At 41.5% G+C, this 21,886-nt stretch overlaps 1 protein-coding gene across 1 annotated transcript in view; it reads right to left on the bottom strand.

Annotated features, from left to right (window-relative positions):
* Positions 1 to 21,886, bottom strand: part of LOC125721584 (NACHT, LRR and PYD domains-containing protein 12-like) — a 499,105-nt gene that overhangs the window by 201,607 nt on the left and 275,612 nt on the right. The window contains exon 11 of the mRNA XM_048997542.1: positions 15,270 to 15,357. Coding sequence (XP_048853499.1) covers positions 15,270 to 15,357 — 88 coding nt within the window. The remainder of the gene's footprint in view (positions 1 to 15,269; positions 15,358 to 21,886) is intronic.

Raw genomic sequence — 21,886 nt, 5'->3', positions numbered from 1 at the left:
GTGCAGTGTGGTGCAAGTGTGCAGTGTAGTGCATATATTTGCTTCGCTGACAAATTCCCACACATGCGCATGTGTCTGAAGAAGCTCCAGAGACACATCACACATGTGGACCGGGGTGCAGTGTGGGGTACAGTGTGGGGTGCAGTGAGGGCATAAATAACTCCACTAGTGAACTGTCTTACCAACATGGAGAGAAACGTCACGCAGAAGCATGGAAATCTCTGCCCGATACTCCTCACTCGCTTTCGACAGTGTGGTGGCATCTTGGACAAATGTAACAGGTCAGACACCAAGTTATTGTACCACCAGTGCAAAACCAAGTCCAGATATTAGTCATTTACATTTTACAGATGATGAAAAAATATATTGTTTAGTCATTTAACTATGAAATTATTAGGATGCTTTATCATTGTTGCTTGTCGAGAAAATAGCACACACACACAAACACCTACCTATTACTCCATAGGAGTATCTGCTTTTCTTTGCAAAGAAGTAATTTACGTAGCGCATAATTTCATCAGTATCCACTGATGCATTGGAGAACGCTTTTAAAAAGTTATTGTTTAATTCTTGCACCAGCGGATCACACTGCAGGCAGGTGTGGACAAATGGAAGGCAGCAATGCAAAAGGCAGAGCCAGACGAGTACAGTTGAAGCCATTACAACAAAGATCAGCATCCAACAGCGATAATGCCAGAACTCTGCATGCGCCTTAGAATTTATATAAAGCTACTGACTACGTCACTGTACACTTCGTGTCGTAGGTATCTCAATGGAAACTGAACTCAGGGAGACAGATTGACGTGCAGGAGTTGTAGAATTTCTAGGCGCTTTGTTTACATTTCTGAACATCCGATGTTTCCGAGAAAGATAATGTAATTTCAGAAAGTCGGTGAAAATAACATATGTGATTAAAACGATTATTAAATAAGCTTCTCGTTTTGTCGGATGAGATTAATTCTTTGTCGCTGGTGGTACATTTCGACGAATTTTAATGTTTCACATACAAGAAATTAGTATGTTGCTAACGTTTTGCTAAAGGAAGTGAAGAATAAAACCTCGATTCGCCCATTTCTTAACATTATTCCCAGTGGCTGCATGTCTAGCAGTCGCTTAGCTGAGGAAAGTTTTTGCCAGACTTCATTATCCTGAATGAGGCTTCCTTGAAGAACAACTTTAGCCACATCTCTCTGTGTGAAATCAGTTTTAGGTTGGATATTCCACGGATATTCAGATCCACACTCTCCAGATTTAGCGGCGATGATTCACTCACGCTAGCCGGCATAAGGCGGTCGAAAGACAGCCAAATCAATTCCACAGCCCCAGAGACGCTCGCACGCCGCTGATTTAGGGACCGTCAACGAATTACTGTCAGAATAATAAAATATTGATTGCTTGCAATGACGGAAAAGGAAAACATGGGTAAATAGATTTCTTTCAATAGGTTATAGGCAATGGGAGCTTATGACCCCCAAAAGGGTGCAAATTAAGGCGGTTGACTGGAATTATTTGGAAATATATTTGAGTGTTTGTGTGCCAGTACAGTTACGTGGGTGGTTGTTCTTTAATTTTTTACTTTTATTTGTTTCTCGGACTGCGTGAGTACTTGTCTGTCCTTGTTAATTAGCGCGAGTATTATCGGTAGGTACCGGTGCCGCGCGAGCTGCGTTTCTGTCCGCGTACCTTCGCTACAAACACCCGCGGGGTAATATTATCTAACATCGGTAACATTAACTCGGAAAGGACAGGTGCTCCAGAGTTTTGCTCAGTCGCCAGTCGGGGCCGGGAGGACATTTTCCACTTTTTCCCCCGCTCCGGCAGTATCCCGCTTTGAGAGGGTTTTTTTGTGGTTTTTCGGCTTCCCTAGAGCAACTTCGCTTTATTTTAGTTAAACGTGGTTCAGCAGGATGCAAGTCTCAGGTAGGTAACTGTTAATTTGGTTATTTTAAATATTTAATTTCTAAGGATAACTCTGACCCTATCGGATAGTTTAAAAAGTTCCATTTTAACGCAAGTCTTTATTTAGTGTTTTATTGTACTTAACATTTTATTATATTAACTATACGTTGATTAAATCAAGTTAAAGTTAAATACGCTATATAAATATACTGGGCTGGGAGTAAAGGACGGGGTCATAGTGAGCTAGTTAATTATAGATAGCAGAATGTTATATGACGATATCAGAATTATGAGTAAAAAAAAAGATGTGGTTATGGGTGATTTTAATTTACCAGGGATACAGTGGGACATAGTCTCTGGCTCTTCTGTAAATGAACTTCAGATGGTGGAATTAGTACGGGATTGTTTTTTTTTTTTAACTCAGTTTGTTAATACCCCTACGAGGGGAGAAGCCCTTCTTGATCTTGTTTTCTCAAATAACCAGGATAGGATTGGAAAATTAGAGATTTTAGAACCATTGGATAGTGATCATAGCATGGTTAAATTCGAGGTTAGTTTTAGTGTCCGAAGAGCAAAGTCCAAAACAAAAGTGTACAATTTTATGACGGCTAACTTTAATGGTATGAGACTGAAACTAGAAACTATAAACTGGATGGAGTTAAATAGCAAAACGGTTGAAGAGGCATGGGAATTTTTTAAAAGCACATTGTTGCAAGTGCAAGAGCACTTCATACATGTTTACAGCAAAACTAAATCTAGGAAACTACAACCAAGGTGGTTTACTATGGAAATTAAGAATAAAGTCAGGACGAAAAGGGCTCTCTTCCACAAATGGAAATTAACTAATGATTTCAAAACTAAGCAGGAGTGTCTAAGTCTACAGGTTGAGTTAAAGAACATTAGACTCTCTAAGATGAATTTAGAAAAAAATTGCATTGGAGGCTAAGGATGACAATAAAACAACATTAATTAGCAAAACGGTTGATAGAGTTGTCACAGACAAATGCTGTGTCACATGCTCAGTCGACATGGACTGTGTGCTCTTTACATATTTTTGGCACAAACAGAAAACTCATATGCAAATCGACGTATTTTTGGCACAAGTGTAACCTCATCATGTTAAAGACGGTAAACACTGATCAGGAAACTTACAATGTCAAAATAAACTGCATTTTTAAAAGTAACTAATGTTATCAGAATAAAGAATCTGTGGTTTTCAATGATGGTTATGCGTTCTGACATGGAAATGTTGAAAACCTCTATTTTTGAACCGTAATAAAACATTTTGAATAGACATTACATGGTATCACAACAAAATCCGCGGGGTTCTTAACGGTGGTAGCAATCTGGTAAGGAAAGGTATCAGAAGAACTCATATCTATAGCATTTAACAGAGCTTGCTCCCCATTGTTCCAGTAGTTATTTAAAATTGTCGTCATATTACAAACTATGAATACGTGCGGGAGAAATTGCGCAAGTTGAAACGTGATGTGGAAGGGTCAGATTACGAGGGGGCTATAGATGACGCATATAATGAATTCTGTATTTTGCACGCATACAAACCACCCCAGGCTGCTGTGTAAACGCTGAACTATGTGATCAAAATGTTTCTGACAATTTTTGCATGCTTTCTAAATAAAATGAGTTGACTCAAACACTGTGCCATTATTGCTAGAGGTCCACGATGGATGACAAGCACTTGAAACACGTCTATTATACACCAAACCCTGGGTCTTTTGGAGGCCCCGACAGATTATACAGATTTCTGATAGATGAGGAAGAAGGTGTGTGTAATATAAATAAGAAACAAGTTGCTACATGGCTATCTGGTGAAGATGCATACACATTACATAAACCGATCAGGTTTAACTTTAAAAGGAATAGAGTCTTTGTGACTAATATCGATTCTCAATGGCAAGCTGACTTGGGGGACATGTCGGCTTACGCGGAACAGAATGGCGATTTTAAATACATGTTAACGTGTATAGACATTCTATCAAAATACGCATGAGTACGATGTCTTAAAAGCAAGACTCACTCCCGTTCACAGGAGTTAGTTTTAATATAAAACATGATTGTTTAGCTGGGCAGATGAAGTTGACTTGTCGTCGAGTCATTGAATACACTTGCCCACTTCATATTGACGTGGCCCACCCGCTCCACCTCGGTCCCTGGAACTGCGGCATAGCTGAGGTTCATCGACAGCGTCAGCCACGTCCACCAATGGGGCCATCGCGTCACCCTGCATACATAAAAGAGAATCTCACATACATGTTAGTTTTCCCATAAATAGCACTTATTGGCTGGGACGTGGCGCCACCCTTCGGCACCTGACTCCATGACAGCCACTATGTTGTTTTGTCCCATAGCTCTGACTTCTGCAGGTTTCAGTGGGCGGTTCTGTTGTTAAACCCACATACCTGTGTTTTCATGCTCTTTACTTTTTTCCAGAACCATCACTACTGCTCATAGCTCAGCCCATTGGCTACTTTTTCCGTCTCCTGTCATTTCCAACATCTGCTGCGTATATGGGTTATATGCCGCAGCTTTCCACGTTCACTTACCACCAACATACTTAGCTGCCCCATCCGTAAACCACGCACGCTGTTTCTGTTCCTCACTCCCCACAATATAGAGGTCTCCTCCAACACCATCAATATCACAATCTCTTTGCCTTTCCCTAGAACATCCTTCACTTGCTCATAGCCCTGTGAGCTACATACCATTTCCATTTTAAAATACATGCTTCTTACGTTCCACCAATCCGGTGCTGCTTTAATCTCACTGCCTTGTTTGCGAGAGGTATGGGGAAAGGTTGCATCTTCACCTCCCCCACCAATACCGGTCGCACTGTCACTCACTATTAGCATCATTTATTACTCTCCTACAGTAATTAAGGTTAGGATATGTATTTTTTTTATTCCAATCCATTCTTCTTTTGCAGTAGTGGTCGTTTGCAGCATTTAAAAAAAAACCTTTATCAAATTTGATGGTCTTGTTAAAGACTTTTCCAAAGTGTTTTGCTTTTCTTACACAAATGTTGGAATTAAATTGTTAAAATGTACAAAACAGTCATGTCATGTTTTTTGACAAGGACACAGAGAAACTCTTAGGATTTAATAAAGAAATTTGCAGACTTGCACAGAGATGGTAAAATGATGACTGATGACGGAGACGAAGACAACAAACGAAAAGGACAGGGAGGAACAGGGGTTTAAATGCAAAAAGGAGACAGTCAGATAGAACTCGGGACAACTGGAGACATTTAAGGATGCGGGGACTGAAAGAGGCAGGGAAAAAGTCTCATTGTGACGAGTAAAGTGTATCTTGCCTTGCCTTGTCTGGGTGCTCAGCACCCCCAAAGCTCTGAACCTAGAATCGCCCCTGCTGTGAGCGTTTAATCTGAAAGCCCGAGTCTCGCGCCACATGCGACAGAGTTGGCAACCTGCTTACGGCCGAATCGAACCCACGACCGGTCAGTCGGAGCTGAACGCGGCCGAAAGTCGCCGAGGAGCTGCATAGGATCGCATTGTCTGTTATGGTACGAATGGGCGTCCATGACAAAAGCTTGAATACTTTTGAATCACATGTACTTACCTTATCAAACATCTTTCGCGACTGGTCGTATTTTGAACTCTCAACATTTAAAAAACGGAAAACAACTAAATTAAAGTAGTTAAGATTAAAATTGAAATTAAAATCAAAGTGAAAATAACATATAAGGAAGCGGGATCTTTTTCACAAAAAAATGAGGCACTAAAGAAGAACATCGGCGAGAGGGTGGAGATGGTGAAGATCATTAAGAAGGATGACACGGACGAGCCCGGATCGACATGGAGGGTGTCTTACATACCGAAGGTAAAGCACTGGCTTAAGAGACCTTATTAGAACACTTTAATTCGAGCTTAAAATGTGTTATATCAATCATCTTTCCTTGTTTTAACAATCGGCTGTCCCAGACTGGAACCGAAGAAAATCACCGTGGCCAGAGGGTTCGTGCGTGGAGCGGGAGGGACAGGCCACCACCCCTGGAGGAAGCAGGAATGACGAGGAAGAGGCCCCAGCTGAAGTTCCTCCATCGGACAGACAGCAACGGCTCCTGCGCCCTGCGAGCAGAGAGAGGCCAGGGGCAGCGTCAGGATTCTGCGGAACAGCAACTCATGCAGTGGATTCACGGACTTATGGGTTATGGCCGGGGACGGAGGGATATTAGAGATACGGTTTAATTGTTAATGTAGATATAAAATAGAATAAGTTAAGTTAACATATGAGGAGGCGGCATGGTGGTGCAGTGGTTAGCACTGTTGCCTCACACCTCTGGGACCAGGGTTCGAGTCTCCACCTGGGTCACATGTGTGCGGAGTTTGCATGTTCTCCCCATGTCGTCGTGGGGTTTCCTCCGGGTGCTCCGGTTTCCCCCCACAGTCCAAAAACATGCTGAGGCTAATTGGACTTGCTAAATTGCCCGTAGGAATGCATGTGAGAGTGAATGGTGTGTGAGTGTGCCCTGTGATGGGCTGGCCCCCCATCCTGGGTTGTTCCCTGCCTCGTGCCCATTGCATCCGGGATAGGCTCCGGACCCCCCACGACCCAGTAGGATAAGCGGTTTGGAAAATGGATGGATGGATGGAAGTTAACATATTATATGATAAGATAGGTTAAGTTAAAATATAAGAGGCAAAGTTAAAATAGGATAAGATAGGCTAAGGTAAGATATTATAAGATAGGCTAAGTTAAAATATGATAGGATAAGGCCACTTAAAAAAAAAAATTGGATCTCGGCCTTTTTTTTGGAGGGGTGGGTAGGGGGGGAGGGATTTAAAAAAAAGTTTTTTTTTTACAAATTTTGATTGACTGTTTGGACTTATACATATTTGAAAATACATACCGAAGAAAGCAGACCTACTTAGTACGCCTCCTCAGTTCTTCCAGTTTATTGCGTTTCAAATATATTAAATGTAAGGAAATACAAGAATGTAAATTCCTTGATCCATGTGTATCTCATAAATGCCTTCGCAACTATGGATTTGGATACTTTATGCTGATCTTTCATTCGTGAATATAAAAATAATTCTATTTGAAACCAGTATTCTGTTTGTCATTCCCATTCTAAATGAACAACCAAGATTTTAAAATATATATCTAGAAAGAAAGTGTATTAAAACATGTTAAAACACGAGGAATTTACAAAATACAGGAACCTGAATGGTCGAACAAGGAAATGCAACTCTACAAACAAGTACTTAAGAACATGTACCACATCACTTCCCCAGATTTAAATCTTTGCACCAGCCCAACTCGGGTAGAGACAAATTTAGGTTCATGAAACCATTCCAAGACTAGGATTACACAATGTGGATCAATCGTCGATGTGGAATGCGCGGGAAGTTCAACTTTCGTCATTCTTAAAAAATAAAAAAAAATTCGAGTCGGAGGCATTTCGGCGGGTCGGGAGGGGACGAGAACCATTTTTTTTTTTAAGTGGCCTAAGTTAAAATAAGATAAGAGCTTTACAATAAAACATATACTTAATATTCAAACTGTGTCTTTGTCATCTCTTCAGTGTCGTGTATGTCTTGCTTTGATAATTTTGCATCTTTAATTGATATCTAACACTCTCCTAAATGTCAATAAGCAGAGACGGAGGAAGGTACGGTTAAGTAAAGAAAAACGATAAATGATCAAAATCACAGTGTTACCTTATTTTGACGCAGAAAGAGTCATTTCAGTGTTACTACCACCTATGAGTTAATGGCTGCAAATGTTGGTGTTAGAAGTGCCTGTAAATAACGCGGCGTAAGTTTAACTCCAGTGTATTTCTGAAAAACGCGCCGTCTTCTGCCTGCTGTCATTCGGCGAACGTATAGGAGAGGATTCTGTTAAGTAACTGGTAAAGTTGTCCTTTAACGTAATGCTAACGTGCATTACCAGTTAGTAAGCGTTTTACTGTATCACGCACCTTACACTAGGAAATCAAGCCCCTTAATTTTTACTCCTTAAAATTACCTTAATTTTGACCTTAATTATTGCTATATGTGAAATTAAGGGAAATTAAGGGAAAAGGTGCAATGATTAAGGCCAATTAAGGGGTAAATCTACTGAATTTCCCCCCTTAATTTTTCAAAATTACCTCTTAAATTTACACTCAAAAAATCCTTATTTCACCCCTTATTTTTTTTTTTTATGAATTAAGGGGCAATTTAAGATTGTTTGACGTTCTGTAATTACATAACATTGCCCTTTAATTCTGATTAATTAAGGGGCAGTTTAAGAGTATTGTAAGGTTCCTTTACTATTTAAAATGACTTATATTTGCCCTCAATTCTAATAAAGGGAGTCTAATTTTATTATACGGGTCCGTAAACCCTTAAAATTCTTTATTTCACCCATTAATTTTTATTAATTAAGGGATTATTTAGGGGGTGGTGCAGTGGTTAGCACTGTTGCCTCACGCTTCTGGGACCCAGGTTCGAGTCTCCGCCTGGGTAACGTGTGTGGAGTTCTCCCCATGTCGTTGTGGGGTTTCCTCTGGGTACTCCGGTTTCCCCCCACAGTCCAAAAACATGCTCAGGCTAATTGGGGTTATTAATTGCTCGTAGGAGTGCATGTGTGAGTGACTGGTGTGTGAGTGTGCCCTGCGATGGGCTGGCCCCCCATCCTGGGTTGTTCCCTGCCTCGTGCCCATTGCTTCCAGGATAGGCTCCGGACCTCCCACGACCCAGTAGTAGGATAAGCGGTTTTGAAAATGGATGGATAGATTATTTAAGACTGTTTTATGTTCTTAAGCACTTAAAATATCCTTTTATCACCAATTAATTTTAATTGTGTGCTGAAATGTTTATGTAAACTTAAAGTATAATAAATCACAAACCAATATGACAAACGTATTGTTTTATTATCATGCATGAATGAATTACAATGAGAAAAGCTTCCTTCCTTTTACCGGCCGCTTGCCTCCTTGCGCTTGGAAAGCCTTTGCTGGGCTATAAGTTCCGTCTTCATAGCCTCTTCCTCCTTTTACATTTGTTGCTTCCTTCCTTTTACCGGCCACTTGCCTCCTTGCGCTTGGAAAGCCTTTGCTGGGCTATAAGTTCCGTCTTCATAGCCTCTTCCTCCTTTACATTTGTTGCTTCCTTCTTCCACTGCTTTTCCCTCCTCATCTGTCTTCTCTCCTCTCTCTCTTTTCCTCTCCCTTCTTCTTTCCTATTTCCTCTTCTGCTCTTTGCTCCTGCTGCTTACTTGACCTATCTATGTATTTTTTCCTCCATTTCACTCTTTCTCCTGCCAGTTTTAATCCCACAGGTCCTTTTGAAATACAGTGTATATTATTAATAATCATGATGCTCTCATACAACAGGCACTGTGGACAGGTTAATGTGTCCTGCAGTAATTTAACATGTCTGGCTTTTAAACAGCACAGACTTTACTTCCCCTTCTCTGGTAATTATGAATCTGCGAATCTGTATATGAAGCTGAAGAATCAACACAAAATATTTGCAATTGTCACTAATGAACCCAGAAACAAATTCCCCCTTAACACCGTATATTTTACACTGGTATATTTGTGACTCCATTCTGAGAGCACAGTGATACCCACAAGCATCACAAACCAGCCAATCACAGGTTGGAGAATTTAGCCAACTGGTCCTGTGTGTATATTAAATGTTTAATGTACATGACAATAAAACGTCATGCTTTTTAAAGCCATTTAAGGCCTTGTTTGTTAATTAAACCATTTTTAATGCTATGCAAGACCAAATTGGTTCAATTACTTCTAATCCTTATGTATTAGAATGAATTCACGGACGATTACGTCGACCACGTGGTATGGAATTAATCCTTTTATGGTAATATTCGTAATAGTGGATTGATTCTGATCGGGTGGGCACTAATCGTCCTGAATTCAGATTATTCGTCCATGATTCACCCCAAGTTAACTGCACGAACATGTTGTCCTTTACCGATTTCCCGTAAACCCTGTCCTGCCATAAATAATTTGGGCTCATAAAAGAAGCCAAGATGTTTATCTTGGTTTCCGGGAGACAGGAGGGGGTCGGTATACAGCACCTTAAATTGCCTTTAGGGGGGACAGGAAGGCGTTGCGCAAAGACACCTGGCGCCAGGACGCCTATTGTATTATGTTATCGCAAGCAGCATCACTCGGACAAAAGGGGGAATTGGATAACACCTTGCCCTGCCCACACGCAGCACCCAGTTTAGTATAAAGGATGGGGAAAACTCAGTACTGACCGGAGCTCAGCCATGGAACAGAGCACGCATTGCCCGGCATTTCTCGGAACTCACGTGTTGGTCTCCTGCCAGGACTGAAAAGGGCTCCCCAGTCCGTGTGTGAAGGTGGGTGATGAGGACACGTCCGAGTGTAAATAGTTTAGCAGCTGCTTTTGCGTTCGATTGATTATATATATATATATATATATATATATATATATATATATATATATATATATATATATATATATATATATATATATATATATTCGTATGATTCATGCTATTCCATATCTGTTGTGGTACAATGTTATTTTCATTGTTTCAATTGATATATTGATATTGATTTTAATGCGAGGTTATCTTGTATTATTTGTATTAAAGTGTTTTTTTGAGTGAACCTAAGCGTGCCTGTTTGTTCCTTCGAGAGCCCTATATCCCTCTCTCATGCATTTTAAGACATTTTGACGTAGTCGGCAGGATCTGAGAGGAAAAAGATATAGGACTAAGGAACAAACATGTTTAGGAGAAAGATAGCAGAGCCCGAGCCTGAAGTCCTCCCTGAGTGGGATGAGACGCAGTTTGCCGCGTTAGCTCAGGAGATCAGGAAAGGTGGAGGGCCTGTTGATTCCTGGACTGTAGCGTTGAGAAAAGCCGAGCCTGAGCAGGTATTGTCATGTGTGCTCTACAGAGACGCCTATGGATTGTGTTGGCTGCATACAGAATGAAGTATGAGCGCGCAGACCAAGCTGAAAGGGAGAAAGAGGGACAAATGAGAGAGTTAGCGGAGATATTAGGTCGGATGACCCTGGCACAGGGTCAGGTGGATATTCTACATCAACGCCTGCAACAAGTAACGGGGGTTGCAGAGCGAGCGGCGATGCATGTAGCAAAAGCCAATGCTAGGAAAAAACGGACACTATGTCCGCGGAAAATCAGAGCATTTGTAGCTACTGCAAATGCTGCTAATGCTGCTTTTTTTGGGAAAAAGATCCCCCTTCCTTATATGTTATTTTCACTTTGATTTTAATTTCAATTTTAATCTTAACTACTTTAATTTATTTGTTTTCCATTTTTTAAATGTTAAGAGAGTTCAAAATACGACCAGTCGCGAAAGATTTTTGATAAGGTAAGTACATGTGATTCAAAAGTATTCAAGTTTTTGTCATGGACGCCCATTCGTACCATAACAGACAATGCGATCCTATGCAGCTCCTCGGTGACTTTCGGCCGCGTTCAGCTTCGACTGACCGGTCGTGGGTTCGATTCGGCCGTAAGCAGGTTGCCAACTCTGTCGCATGTGGCGCGAGACTCGGGCTTTCAGATTAAACGCTCACAGCAGGGGCGATTCTAGGTTCAGAGCTTTGGGGGTGCTGAGCACCCAGACAAGGCAAGGCAAGATACACTTTACTCGTCACAATGAGACTTTTTCCCTGCCTCTTTCAGTCCCCGCATCCTTAAATGTCTCCAGTTGTCCCGAGTTCTATCTGACTGTCTCATTTTTGCATTTAAACCCCTGTTCCTCCCTGTGCTTCGTCTCCGTCATCAGTCATCATCTTACCATCTCTGTGCAAGTCTGCAAATTTCTTTATTAAATCCTAAGAGTTTCTATGTGCCTGGGTCCTTGTCAAAAAACATGACATGACTGTTTTGTACATTTTAACAATTTAATTCCAACATTTGTGTAAGAAAAGCAAAACCCTTTTTGGAAAAGTCTTTAACAAGACCATCAAATTTGAGTTTTAAGGTTTAAAACTTTAAGTTTTAAGCTTTAAATTAAGGTTAAATTTTTTTTTAAATGCTGTAAAAGACCACTACTGCAAAAGAAGAATGGATTGGAATAAAAAAATACATATCCTAATCTTAATTACTGGAGGAGAGTAATGAATGATGCTAATAGTGAGTAAAGAGTAAACGGAGTGAATTTTTTGGACAGGGATTCACTCTTAATGTGTATGTATAATATAATACAGAAACATAAAAAATACCCTCAAAAAATAGAACAGTGTGAAATACACAAATGTACAAAATTTTAATTAAAAAAATTATAAAGATGGAGGCAACTTTGCCTATGGTACAATGTATGCAATGTATGAAAAGATCTTTACTGCAGATACTACTATGACTCTGCAGATTTGTTTTTTTATTTTAACCTATGTCGCCTCACCTTGTGGCTGGCAAATCTGTCTATCACTTTTTGGTGGTCAACTCTCTCGAGCATCTCCTTCTCAACTGACATCACAGCCAGGTGCTGGAGTCTGCTTTGACCCATGGTCCTCAGCCAGGTATGGAGCCGACGCAAGACACTGAAAGATCTCTCACAGCTACAGCTGCTAACTGGGATTGTTAGGGCAACCTGAAAATGAAACTCAGCCACACGTTCTTCTGTTCATGGCCTGTATGTAATTTGGAAACAAGGTTGCAGATATTCCATCATAGTGGTATTTGTGTTAGTGTTATGCGTGTGACTCTTCAGTTATACACATTTAAAAAGAAAGAAAAAAAAATCAAAAACAAAGAGGATGTAATATTCGTGCAGAATATATTGCATGATTTGTTAGACACGGGATTATTTAAATGATGTGTACGTGTTTAATAGAAGCTTTATGTTGATTGGTTAATGCACACGTGATCTGTTTTTTGCATACTCGCTGAGAGTCAGTTGGAGTAGTTCTACCTGCCTGTGCGGAGTACAAGATAAACTCCGTGTCATTTAATAAAGATTGCGCACAGCTATCCTGCCGTAATTCTTTATAAACAACAAGACAAAACACCTCGAAAGCTAGTTTTACAGGCAACTGCGAAAATGAAAGGACTTCAAAGCATTTTATATAGTCGCACAGGTAATGATAGCCACACAACTGTTCATGAATGTTTGATATTGCAGCAATTCTCATTTCGGTGTTACCGTACAGTTGTTGACTTAAAATGCTATGCTATAGCCTAATATAAACATAAAACAATTACATCGCTTAAAAGTAAAACTACAGTCAAATAGATTCTTCTATTTTGTATCTGATCTTTTAAAATAAACTGATTTGCGTGAATTATAACAGGGCTACGGGGTAATGGATGTAATTGCAACGTCTGCTTTCCTACTTTACAATGTAAAATTGCTAGAAAGAGCATTATATATTATATTTGCTCTTTGTGTAATAAGTTGACCGTGAAGGGCTGCCATCCGTAGCACTGCCCTCATTATTATATTATTGAAAGAGTTAATATATTATTCGGTTTCATCATGACCTCTAAATGATATTCCTTGCTTCCCCAAAAAGCAGGTCACTGCCACAATACGTTCTAGGTACTCCCTTCTTTCACTTACTTCTGCGGCACTTGCTGCCTCTATCTGTTCCACAATATTGCCTTGTGACAGACTTGCTTTGTAGCTGTTCCAACAAACTACACTGTCCTTGTGTGACTGAGTGGATTCATGTTTTTGAAACTTGCTCAGTGCCTTTTGCCAATTACTGACTCCATCGTTCACTAATGTGTCATACCTAAGACTTTTGCCAAAGACTCGACAAGCGTAGCAAAAAGCAGCATTTTTTTTGGAAGAATATTCTAACCATTTAAAGCTTTTGAACCAGTTTTCTTGGAAGGATCTTTTTTGTGTGCCAAACTGAGTGAGAGGGTACTGGGACAGTTTTAACTGTTTAGGACCAGTAGTCTTATCCCCCAAATCAAGAGCCATATCTTGCACATCTTTGGATTGCTGACTGGAACTCTGCCCTGTCTGTCTCTCCTCATCTCTTTCCCTGGTTGGTTCTTTCTGCCTCTCCTCATCTTTTTCCCTAGTCTGCTTTCTCAGAGTCTCTCCCTGTTCTTCGCCTCCTTGTGTAATGAGATTAACCAAACAGTAAATCATATCGATAAATAGGAAAATGTAATGAAGGTGTCCTGTTTACATTTCAGAATGAAGTCTAATGATATAAGATCATGATTCTCAAACTGTGGTACCTGGTACGTGAGCTCCCCATTGTGGTACTTGGAGGAAATTTATAAGCATTTTTTGAAAATAAAAATACTTCAAACATGTACAATTCAATCAAAAAAAGTACAAAACTTTGAATTAAAATATCTAAAGTATACTAAATTCATATTTCGAATATACTAAGCATTGTCTTCCCTTTTCTTCTTGTTTCAATGTCAGCCTGCTAAATTTTCACGTTCTTAGGATGCTCATTCTGACTTAATGCACTTACTTTTTTAGCGTAACTTTTCATTTTAGGAACAGATTGGAATTTTGTCTTGTAAGATTTATTAGTTTCATGCTTTCATAGTGGTACTTGGGAGAGCTTAACAATTTCTCAATGAAATTTGTTGCAAATATTATGTACAAACTGTGACAGAGACTTGAATGCATTTATGCATGGGCTAAAATCGCCCCTGCCAACATTGTCGTGGTTTTTTCTTTCTCCTTCCCCTCCAAATCAGAAGTCAGAGGTCCGCTTGTGAAGTATCCAGAATTCAGTCTTTATTGCAACAATGAAGTTACAACCAAGGCTGGACACGTAACGTGTGTCCAGTACTGTTTTACACCAATTTTTATATAAGTTCTTATCATTTAACAATATCTCGTCACTTAAGCATCATCATTCCTTCAGCCATTCACAATAATTGTTTTTTCCCTTAATCCACACCCCTAGGTGATAAGTTTGTCAGTCATTTCTTTTACCGTTTGGTCCCTCGGCTGAACATAATGGTGGCGTGAGCAGCTCCACTTGGTTTTTTAAAAATGCTCAGCCGTGAACTTCTGGTGAACTCAGGCGAATCCCTTCCTTCAGTAGTAACCTTGGCAGTTTCAGCCTTTTACACATTGTCTAACTAGAAGGTTGATAATATATTTGTCCTTTAACATAATGATAAAATATACGCTAATAAAAGTGAATATTCATAGATTCAGGACTAACATAAAGTAACATAAACAGAATCTCAGACTAACAAAAGGTACAAATACATACTCAGTTGATTACATTGTGTTGATTACATTATAATGTTTATATTGTAATGATTACATCATGGATATTTGACATACTTTTTAATAATATGATAATACTTGTATTCTACGTTATATAGTGCTAAATAATATTCCATAAGAGCAGCTTCACTCCTGAGTGTCCTGGGTGATTGTAGCTCAGATCCAGCTCTCTCAGGTGTGAGGGGTTTGACCTCAGAGCTGAAGCCAGGGAAGAACAGCCTTCTTCTGTGACTCTACAGCCTGACAGCCTGCAGAGAGATGGACAAAAACACTGATAAATATGATCACATCACCAATACAAGTATTACTTTTAAGTAAATGTAACTACTTTCCTATTGACAATGTGTTTCCTTTCAGTAAATACAGTTTACTGTGTGGAAGGAATACTCAGTAATACTGGCCTCAGTATCCCCTGTTTACAGTGTGGAATAAGCAGTAATACTGACCTCAGTTTCTCCAGTTTACAGTGTGAAATACTCAGTAATACTGGCCTCAGTATCCCCTGTTTACAGTGTGGAATAAGCAGTAATACTGACCTCAGTTTCTCCAGTTTACAGTGTGGAATACCCAGTCCAGCAGAGAGCAGCTTCACTCCTGAATCCTGTAGGTCATTGTCACTCAGGTCCAGCTCTCTCAGATGTGAGTGGTTTGATCTGAGAGCTGAAGCCAGCGCCTCACAGCATTCCTCTGTGAGTTCACACCGGTTCACCTATAGGAAAATGAAAGACTTTTAAGATTCAAGATTCTTTGTCACATGCATAGTTATACAGGTACAACATGCAGTGAAATGTATCCTGAACCGTTCTTTTAACTGTGCAACATTGGAATAATTTAATAATTAAATTTTAAAACCACTTTTTGCATTGGTGCACTGTATATTACATCACAGTGAGCTGTTACATTCATCACAGAAGAGATTCTTTTAAACAATGAATTTGTTGTACAGCTTTTAAGAAGCATATTAATACTCACCACAGTTTTGACTGGAACATTGTATTTTGTTAAACTCAACATATTTAAATTTAAAATTGCAACACAACCATCACTTTTCTTTGTCTATTAGCTGCTAACCAACACAGTGCTAACCATGACAGTTTGGTGTAAGATTAGCGGGTAACGCTTGAGTGAGGTTATCCATGTCAGTACGGTATTGGATCAGTGGGTAACGCCTGAGTGAGGTTCTCTATGACAGTGTGGTGTAAGATCAGTGGGTAATGCTTGAGTGAGGTTATCCATGACAGTATGGTATTAGATCAGTGGGTAATGCTTGAGTGAAGTTATCCATGACAGTATGGTATTAGATCAGTGGGTAATGCTTGAGTGAGGTTATCCATTACAGCATGGTATTAGATCAGTGGGTAACGCTTGAGGGAGGTTATCCATTACAGCATGGTATTAGGTCAGTGGGTAACTCTTGAGGGAGGTCAGCCAGGACAGTATGTTGGTAGATCGGGGGTGACGTTTGGGCCCTTCCATGTATTGACACTATTGTGCTGGAAGGGTTCGTGTCCCTCTGTGAAGTTAGCAGCTATGTTGTCGGGGGAGCTGCCCCTCTTTGGGTCTCCCAAGGCAAATTGTTCCTGGGTGAGCAGCCAGACAAAGTGTGAGTCACTAACACTAAGGATCATGTGACCCTGCCCACATTGGGGAGACCGGGACCCTTCCCTGGAGCAGGTGAGCGCCTAATTTACATGGGCTCCCCCTCCTGTGTATCCACCATCTGCAGGGCGAGCCGTGGGGGTTGGGTGCAATGTGGATCAGGTGGCAGTGTATGCAGGGGCCTAGGCGGACCCATCATCGGCTACCAGTTCTGGTTCTAGGAACATGGAATGTAACCTCTCTGGTGGGAAAGGAACCTGAGCTGGTTGGGGAGGTAGAGAGATACCGACTAAATATATGCACAGGTTGGGCTTGAGAGGGGCTGGACTCCCCTCTATTCCACTCTGGACTTGCCCCTGGTGAGAGGTGCTGGGCAGGTGTGGGTCTACTTATGTGCTGATTTCACATGGCCGCCATTTTGAATGGAAAGTGAGGCAGAGGAGGGAGTCACCCCAAGTGGAAGCCTGGAAGTACAGTCACATAACAACGGCTTGGACCGTAAACTTTGAGCTGGTGCCACATTTTACCATAAACGATGCTGAAAAATGGGCTGAGGAGGGATGTTGAATATCAAGAGCAGTTCTGTTAAAAGGATACAGCGACTGAATAGAGGGGAACATTACTGATATTAAAGGTAAGTTAACGATTAGTCATTAGTCATTCATGCTGCAAACAATATTTTGACATTTGCAGATTAGCTAGTACATTCGTACTAAAAATCTTCAGCCCCACTGTGAGGAATTATAGCAGGAGGCAGCTTGGTTATATGAAACATCCTCACTACTGTAAATCCATGATTCTGCAAAAGTGTGTTTTCTAACTTTGAACTTAGCTTCTAAGTGTCCCGGTTACAAGAAAATCAAGGGAAAGACAAACCTTGATCACATTCTCGTTTTTGATAAGATGTACATCCTGATTCACAACAATATGCCACACTAACATCATCGAATTTTGTGGAATTCATCCCCCCTCAGCCTCGTTTTCATTTTGAAAATGGTGACCTCTGCGAAATAAGCTAATAGCCCCCCCAATTCAGTGCCAGAACGTTGGAGTTCACCCCAGTGAGCGAGAGGGTTACCTCCCTTCCCCTTCGAGTTGGGGGAGGGGGTCTGACTGTTTATGCGTATGCACCGAACACCAGCTCAGAGTACCTGGCCTGCTTGGAGACCTGGGAGGGGGGGCTGGGAGGTGCCCCCCGTGGGGACTGCATTGTCCTGCTGGGAGACATTAACGCTGATGTGCGTAGCGACAGTGAAACCTGGAAGGGTGTGATTGGGAGGAACGGCCTGGCCGATCTGAATCCCTGTGCTGCCCACAGTGTGTCCATAACGAACAGCATGGTGGAACATAAGTGCTCCTGTGACCGGAGCACCCTGGGCCGCAGGTGGATGGCCGATGGCCAGTCTGATGGGACTGGCAATTTGTCACTTTTAATATCTGTCCTTATATGTTTCATGTTCTTTTCATTAAATTTTTTATTTTTATATGTATTCCTACGATTTTACTTTGTGCATTAAGCATTTTATTTCTTATCATCTTTTCTGGAAAGCACTTTGAATGACCTTCTTGTATGAAGATGTGCTATACAAATAAACTTGACTTAAACTGACATAAAATATTCATTCTCTGCTCACTTCAGCTTCTCCAGTTTACAGCTGGGATCCTCCAGTACAGCAGAGAGCAGCTTCACTCCTGAGTCTCCTGGGTGATTGTAGCTCAGATCCAGCTTTCTGAGGTTTGACTTCAGAGCTGAAGTCAGGGAAGAACAGCCTCTCTGTGACTCTACAGCCTGACAGCTTATTGAAAGGAAACCACAAAATTTCAGACAAAATACAGGCAGCAGCGACCTGTCAAAACACCAGTGCTGAAGTTGCCAGTGACTGGCCTGGACCCACCAGAGCAAACAGCCCTTCAGCCCCCCCCCCCCCACCCCCCCCTTTCCCCCATCCCAGGTCTCCCTGTTGCTGATAAAAAGCTGCCATTCGGGGGTAATATTCTGCACTTGGGTTTGCCTGAGTGCCTCTGTTCCTGCAGCTGCCACACACTGTTCACTGAAGCTCACCTTTTAGCGTCACTGACTGTAATAACAGACATAAATGATCAGCTTCTAAATTAGACCATCCAGTGAGAGCGACCCACTGCATCAAACAACTGGTCTCTCTCATCCCCAGTTCTGCCAGAAGAAGAGCACTGAGGACAGAGAGGATGAGACCCTGGACTGATGTCAAGATTAAATGGTGTGACGTCATAGAAACCGAAAGATGCCCACGGTCAAGCACAGAACCACCTGTGAGGAAGTGAGGAATGCCAACAGGAGGCAGCCGACAGCTGATAATAGCCCCAGAGAGGGGGCGGGATCAACTCCCCCAGCATAGCTCAAAGCCTGCACCGTGGGCAGGAGGGGGAGAGGGTGACTGGTGAGCAATCTGCTTGTCCTCTCTCTCTCTCTGTCTCTGAACACAGACGCCTGGAGGATGACCACCCAGAAGGGACTGCGGCCTCCCACCTGCTCAGCCAGAAACCATGGAGCCGGGCCCAGGTGCGTGAGGGAGGAGCCAGCCTCCTCACTCTGACTGCCCTTCCTAAATGTCCCCCCTTTACCCCTAAAATACACCTTTGCGGGTGTCCACTGCAACCCGGTGTCTCCTGCCTCCTTGTTTTGGCTGTAAAAAACACTGGCAGTAGGTGAATATGTTTACAGTGGATGTCAAAAGCTTACAAACTCCTGCTGTATCTGTGGGCTGACCTAAAGCTATTTAATTCATTTTCTTGAAATAGTTCCTCTTCTTTTCCACACAAATATAGCTCACATTGTTTGTTTTCATTTCAGCATTTACAAAAACAGAACGTGATATTTCAGTAAAATCAGATTTATGAATTTAATCAGCAAAGTGAAAATTATATGTAATTCCTCCCATAACATATTCAGACCAATGAAACAGCTTCCACTGCGGTCGTCAGCCATCATTCTGCCTGGTGTCACCAAACTGGGCTGGCTTTCCTGAAAGCTTTCAAACGCTAAGCAGTTTGTTAACTAGCATTTAAGTTTGGCCGTTAATTAGCAAGCATTTCCCGAAACCCTTTATAACAAAAGTAGATGGTTATCTTGCTAGTAGAGTAACCAGTGCTCCCACCCACTCCTTATTTTCTACATCCTTCTTCCTTTGAATTTTTGTCTGCTGTCATGTCACAGAGACGCAGAGTTTGGCCAAAACACACTGATGTTCTTTTTCGGGGAATGTAACAATGCTGCTGATATAAGACCCATACAGAGTATCAGACATATGAGTGTCCCAGTTTACCTTTGTCCCACTTAACATTCACCCAGCCCAAAAGGTCTCACAGTACATTCCATACCTGTTGGCAGTATGAATACAATGAATGATTTCACTGATCAAATTCGCCTTGTACTGCAAAGGCAGAACTGCAATCAACTGCATTCCCTGGCACAACAACCGCCCTGTGTACCAATCGACGCGTCTGGAGGGCTAAGAGCTGCCAGCCATCGCTGTGACCGGGTCCCTCATCCTCTGACTGTATATGAAGCCGGTCAGTCCCCACAAGCCGTTGTGAGGAATTGTCTCTATGAAAAACGAGCCTTTTCTTTCCCGAGTGCTTGCAGCTCCCTCTGTGTTGTCCTGTGTGTGTGACGCAGCTCCTGACCCCCTGCCCAGTCAGCATGATCCCCAATCCCCATTTATCCCCAGTCATCACTTTGCGAGGCTGCAGAAGTCCTGCCATTTCTTGCAGACTTCAATCCCAGATCACTGCTGGCCACAGTAGCCTTTCATCCTGGCAGCGATTTCCCTCCATTGTTTTCTCCACATCCTTCATTAGAAGGAGATGTGAACATCCCCAGCAACTACTGCAGGCCTGTCTGGCTTTAAATTACGCAAATTATAAAGATAAGTTAATTGCAAAAAACTTTATGGATGGAACAGTATTTTCAGAAATTCTGTTTGAGAGCCCTTAGCACATGAACATTTTAAAGCCTGTGGTCCACACAGATCTGTACAGTACAGTGAGAGCTGATTATAGGAGAGATTCATCTCTCATAGCTGACAGGCGGCTGATGTGACACAGAATTGTGGCCATGCAGCAGATTTATAAAATAACAGAGTATTTTATTTGATGTAATTCCACCTGAGAAAAAGTGATTTAGCTTTTTCTATGGGACTGTGAATAGTCCAGCCCATGCATTTACTCTAGTGTCCAGCAGAACAATATTACAGGTTTTCTCAGTCACTTTGGTACATTTCTCAGATCAGAAATGAAATTCTCATAACTACTTGTACAACCTCCACATCATCGAGTCCCTTTTGCACATCATAAATGCAAAGTCTCATTCTTTTGGTCAATTTGCAAATGCTTTGGCTCAGTAGTGCGAATAATTATGTACAATCATCTGCTGATTCCTACACTTTCAATTGTTCATGACCTGTTGCTCAAAATATATTATACTGGTTCTCTGTTGAAAAGTCTGACCCCCCTAAACATCTGGTGTTAGTTCATTGTATAAGTCATTGCATGCAAAATGGTCGTCATAATCACTCAAGCATATTCTCTATTCATCTGTACAACTGTGCATGTATATATATATGTATATATATACACACACACACACACACAGTACTGTGCAAAAGTCTTAGGCTGTCCAAAGAAATGTTTAAAGCTGTTTATCTGGGTAGCAAGTGCACTTTGGCTTAGAACAAAAAACACAATTTAACATTAGAACATGTACAAATTAAGAGTAACACAATAAAAACTAGTAATAATTTCTTCTGTTTTCTAAAAAGTTACTGATATCTAGTTGGATGGCTAGATGAACACCGCTTCAGTTCCCAAACTTCTCCTCAGGGGCACTTCAGTGTCACAATCTCGAGAGGGCTGACAGGCAATCGTGCGGGTAGGCAGGTAAGAAGCAGGCAAACAGGCAGATCTCGGGGTTTATTGTGGAATAGGAAGCAGGAGACACTTAACCGCACCAATACCACAATGACGGACAAGGGAGACAAGCAAGACAAGGACTTAAATAGGACTGGACTAATCAAAGTAATCGGACACAGATGGAGACGATCAGGGAAGTACATGTGGGTAATCAAGGGGGCGTGGCACACACGAGGAGCGGACGAGCTGGGCATGACACTCAGCCGTTCTGATTTTGTTAAATTTCACCAA

This window comes from Brienomyrus brachyistius, unplaced genomic scaffold, assembly GCF_023856365.1.
Source record: "Brienomyrus brachyistius isolate T26 unplaced genomic scaffold, BBRACH_0.4 scaffold34, whole genome shotgun sequence".
In the NCBI taxonomy this organism is placed as follows: Eukaryota; Metazoa; Chordata; class Actinopteri; order Osteoglossiformes; family Mormyridae; genus Brienomyrus; species Brienomyrus brachyistius.
The sequence above is the reverse complement of the archived record's forward strand: the minus strand, read 5'-3'. Positions and strand labels throughout refer to the sequence as shown.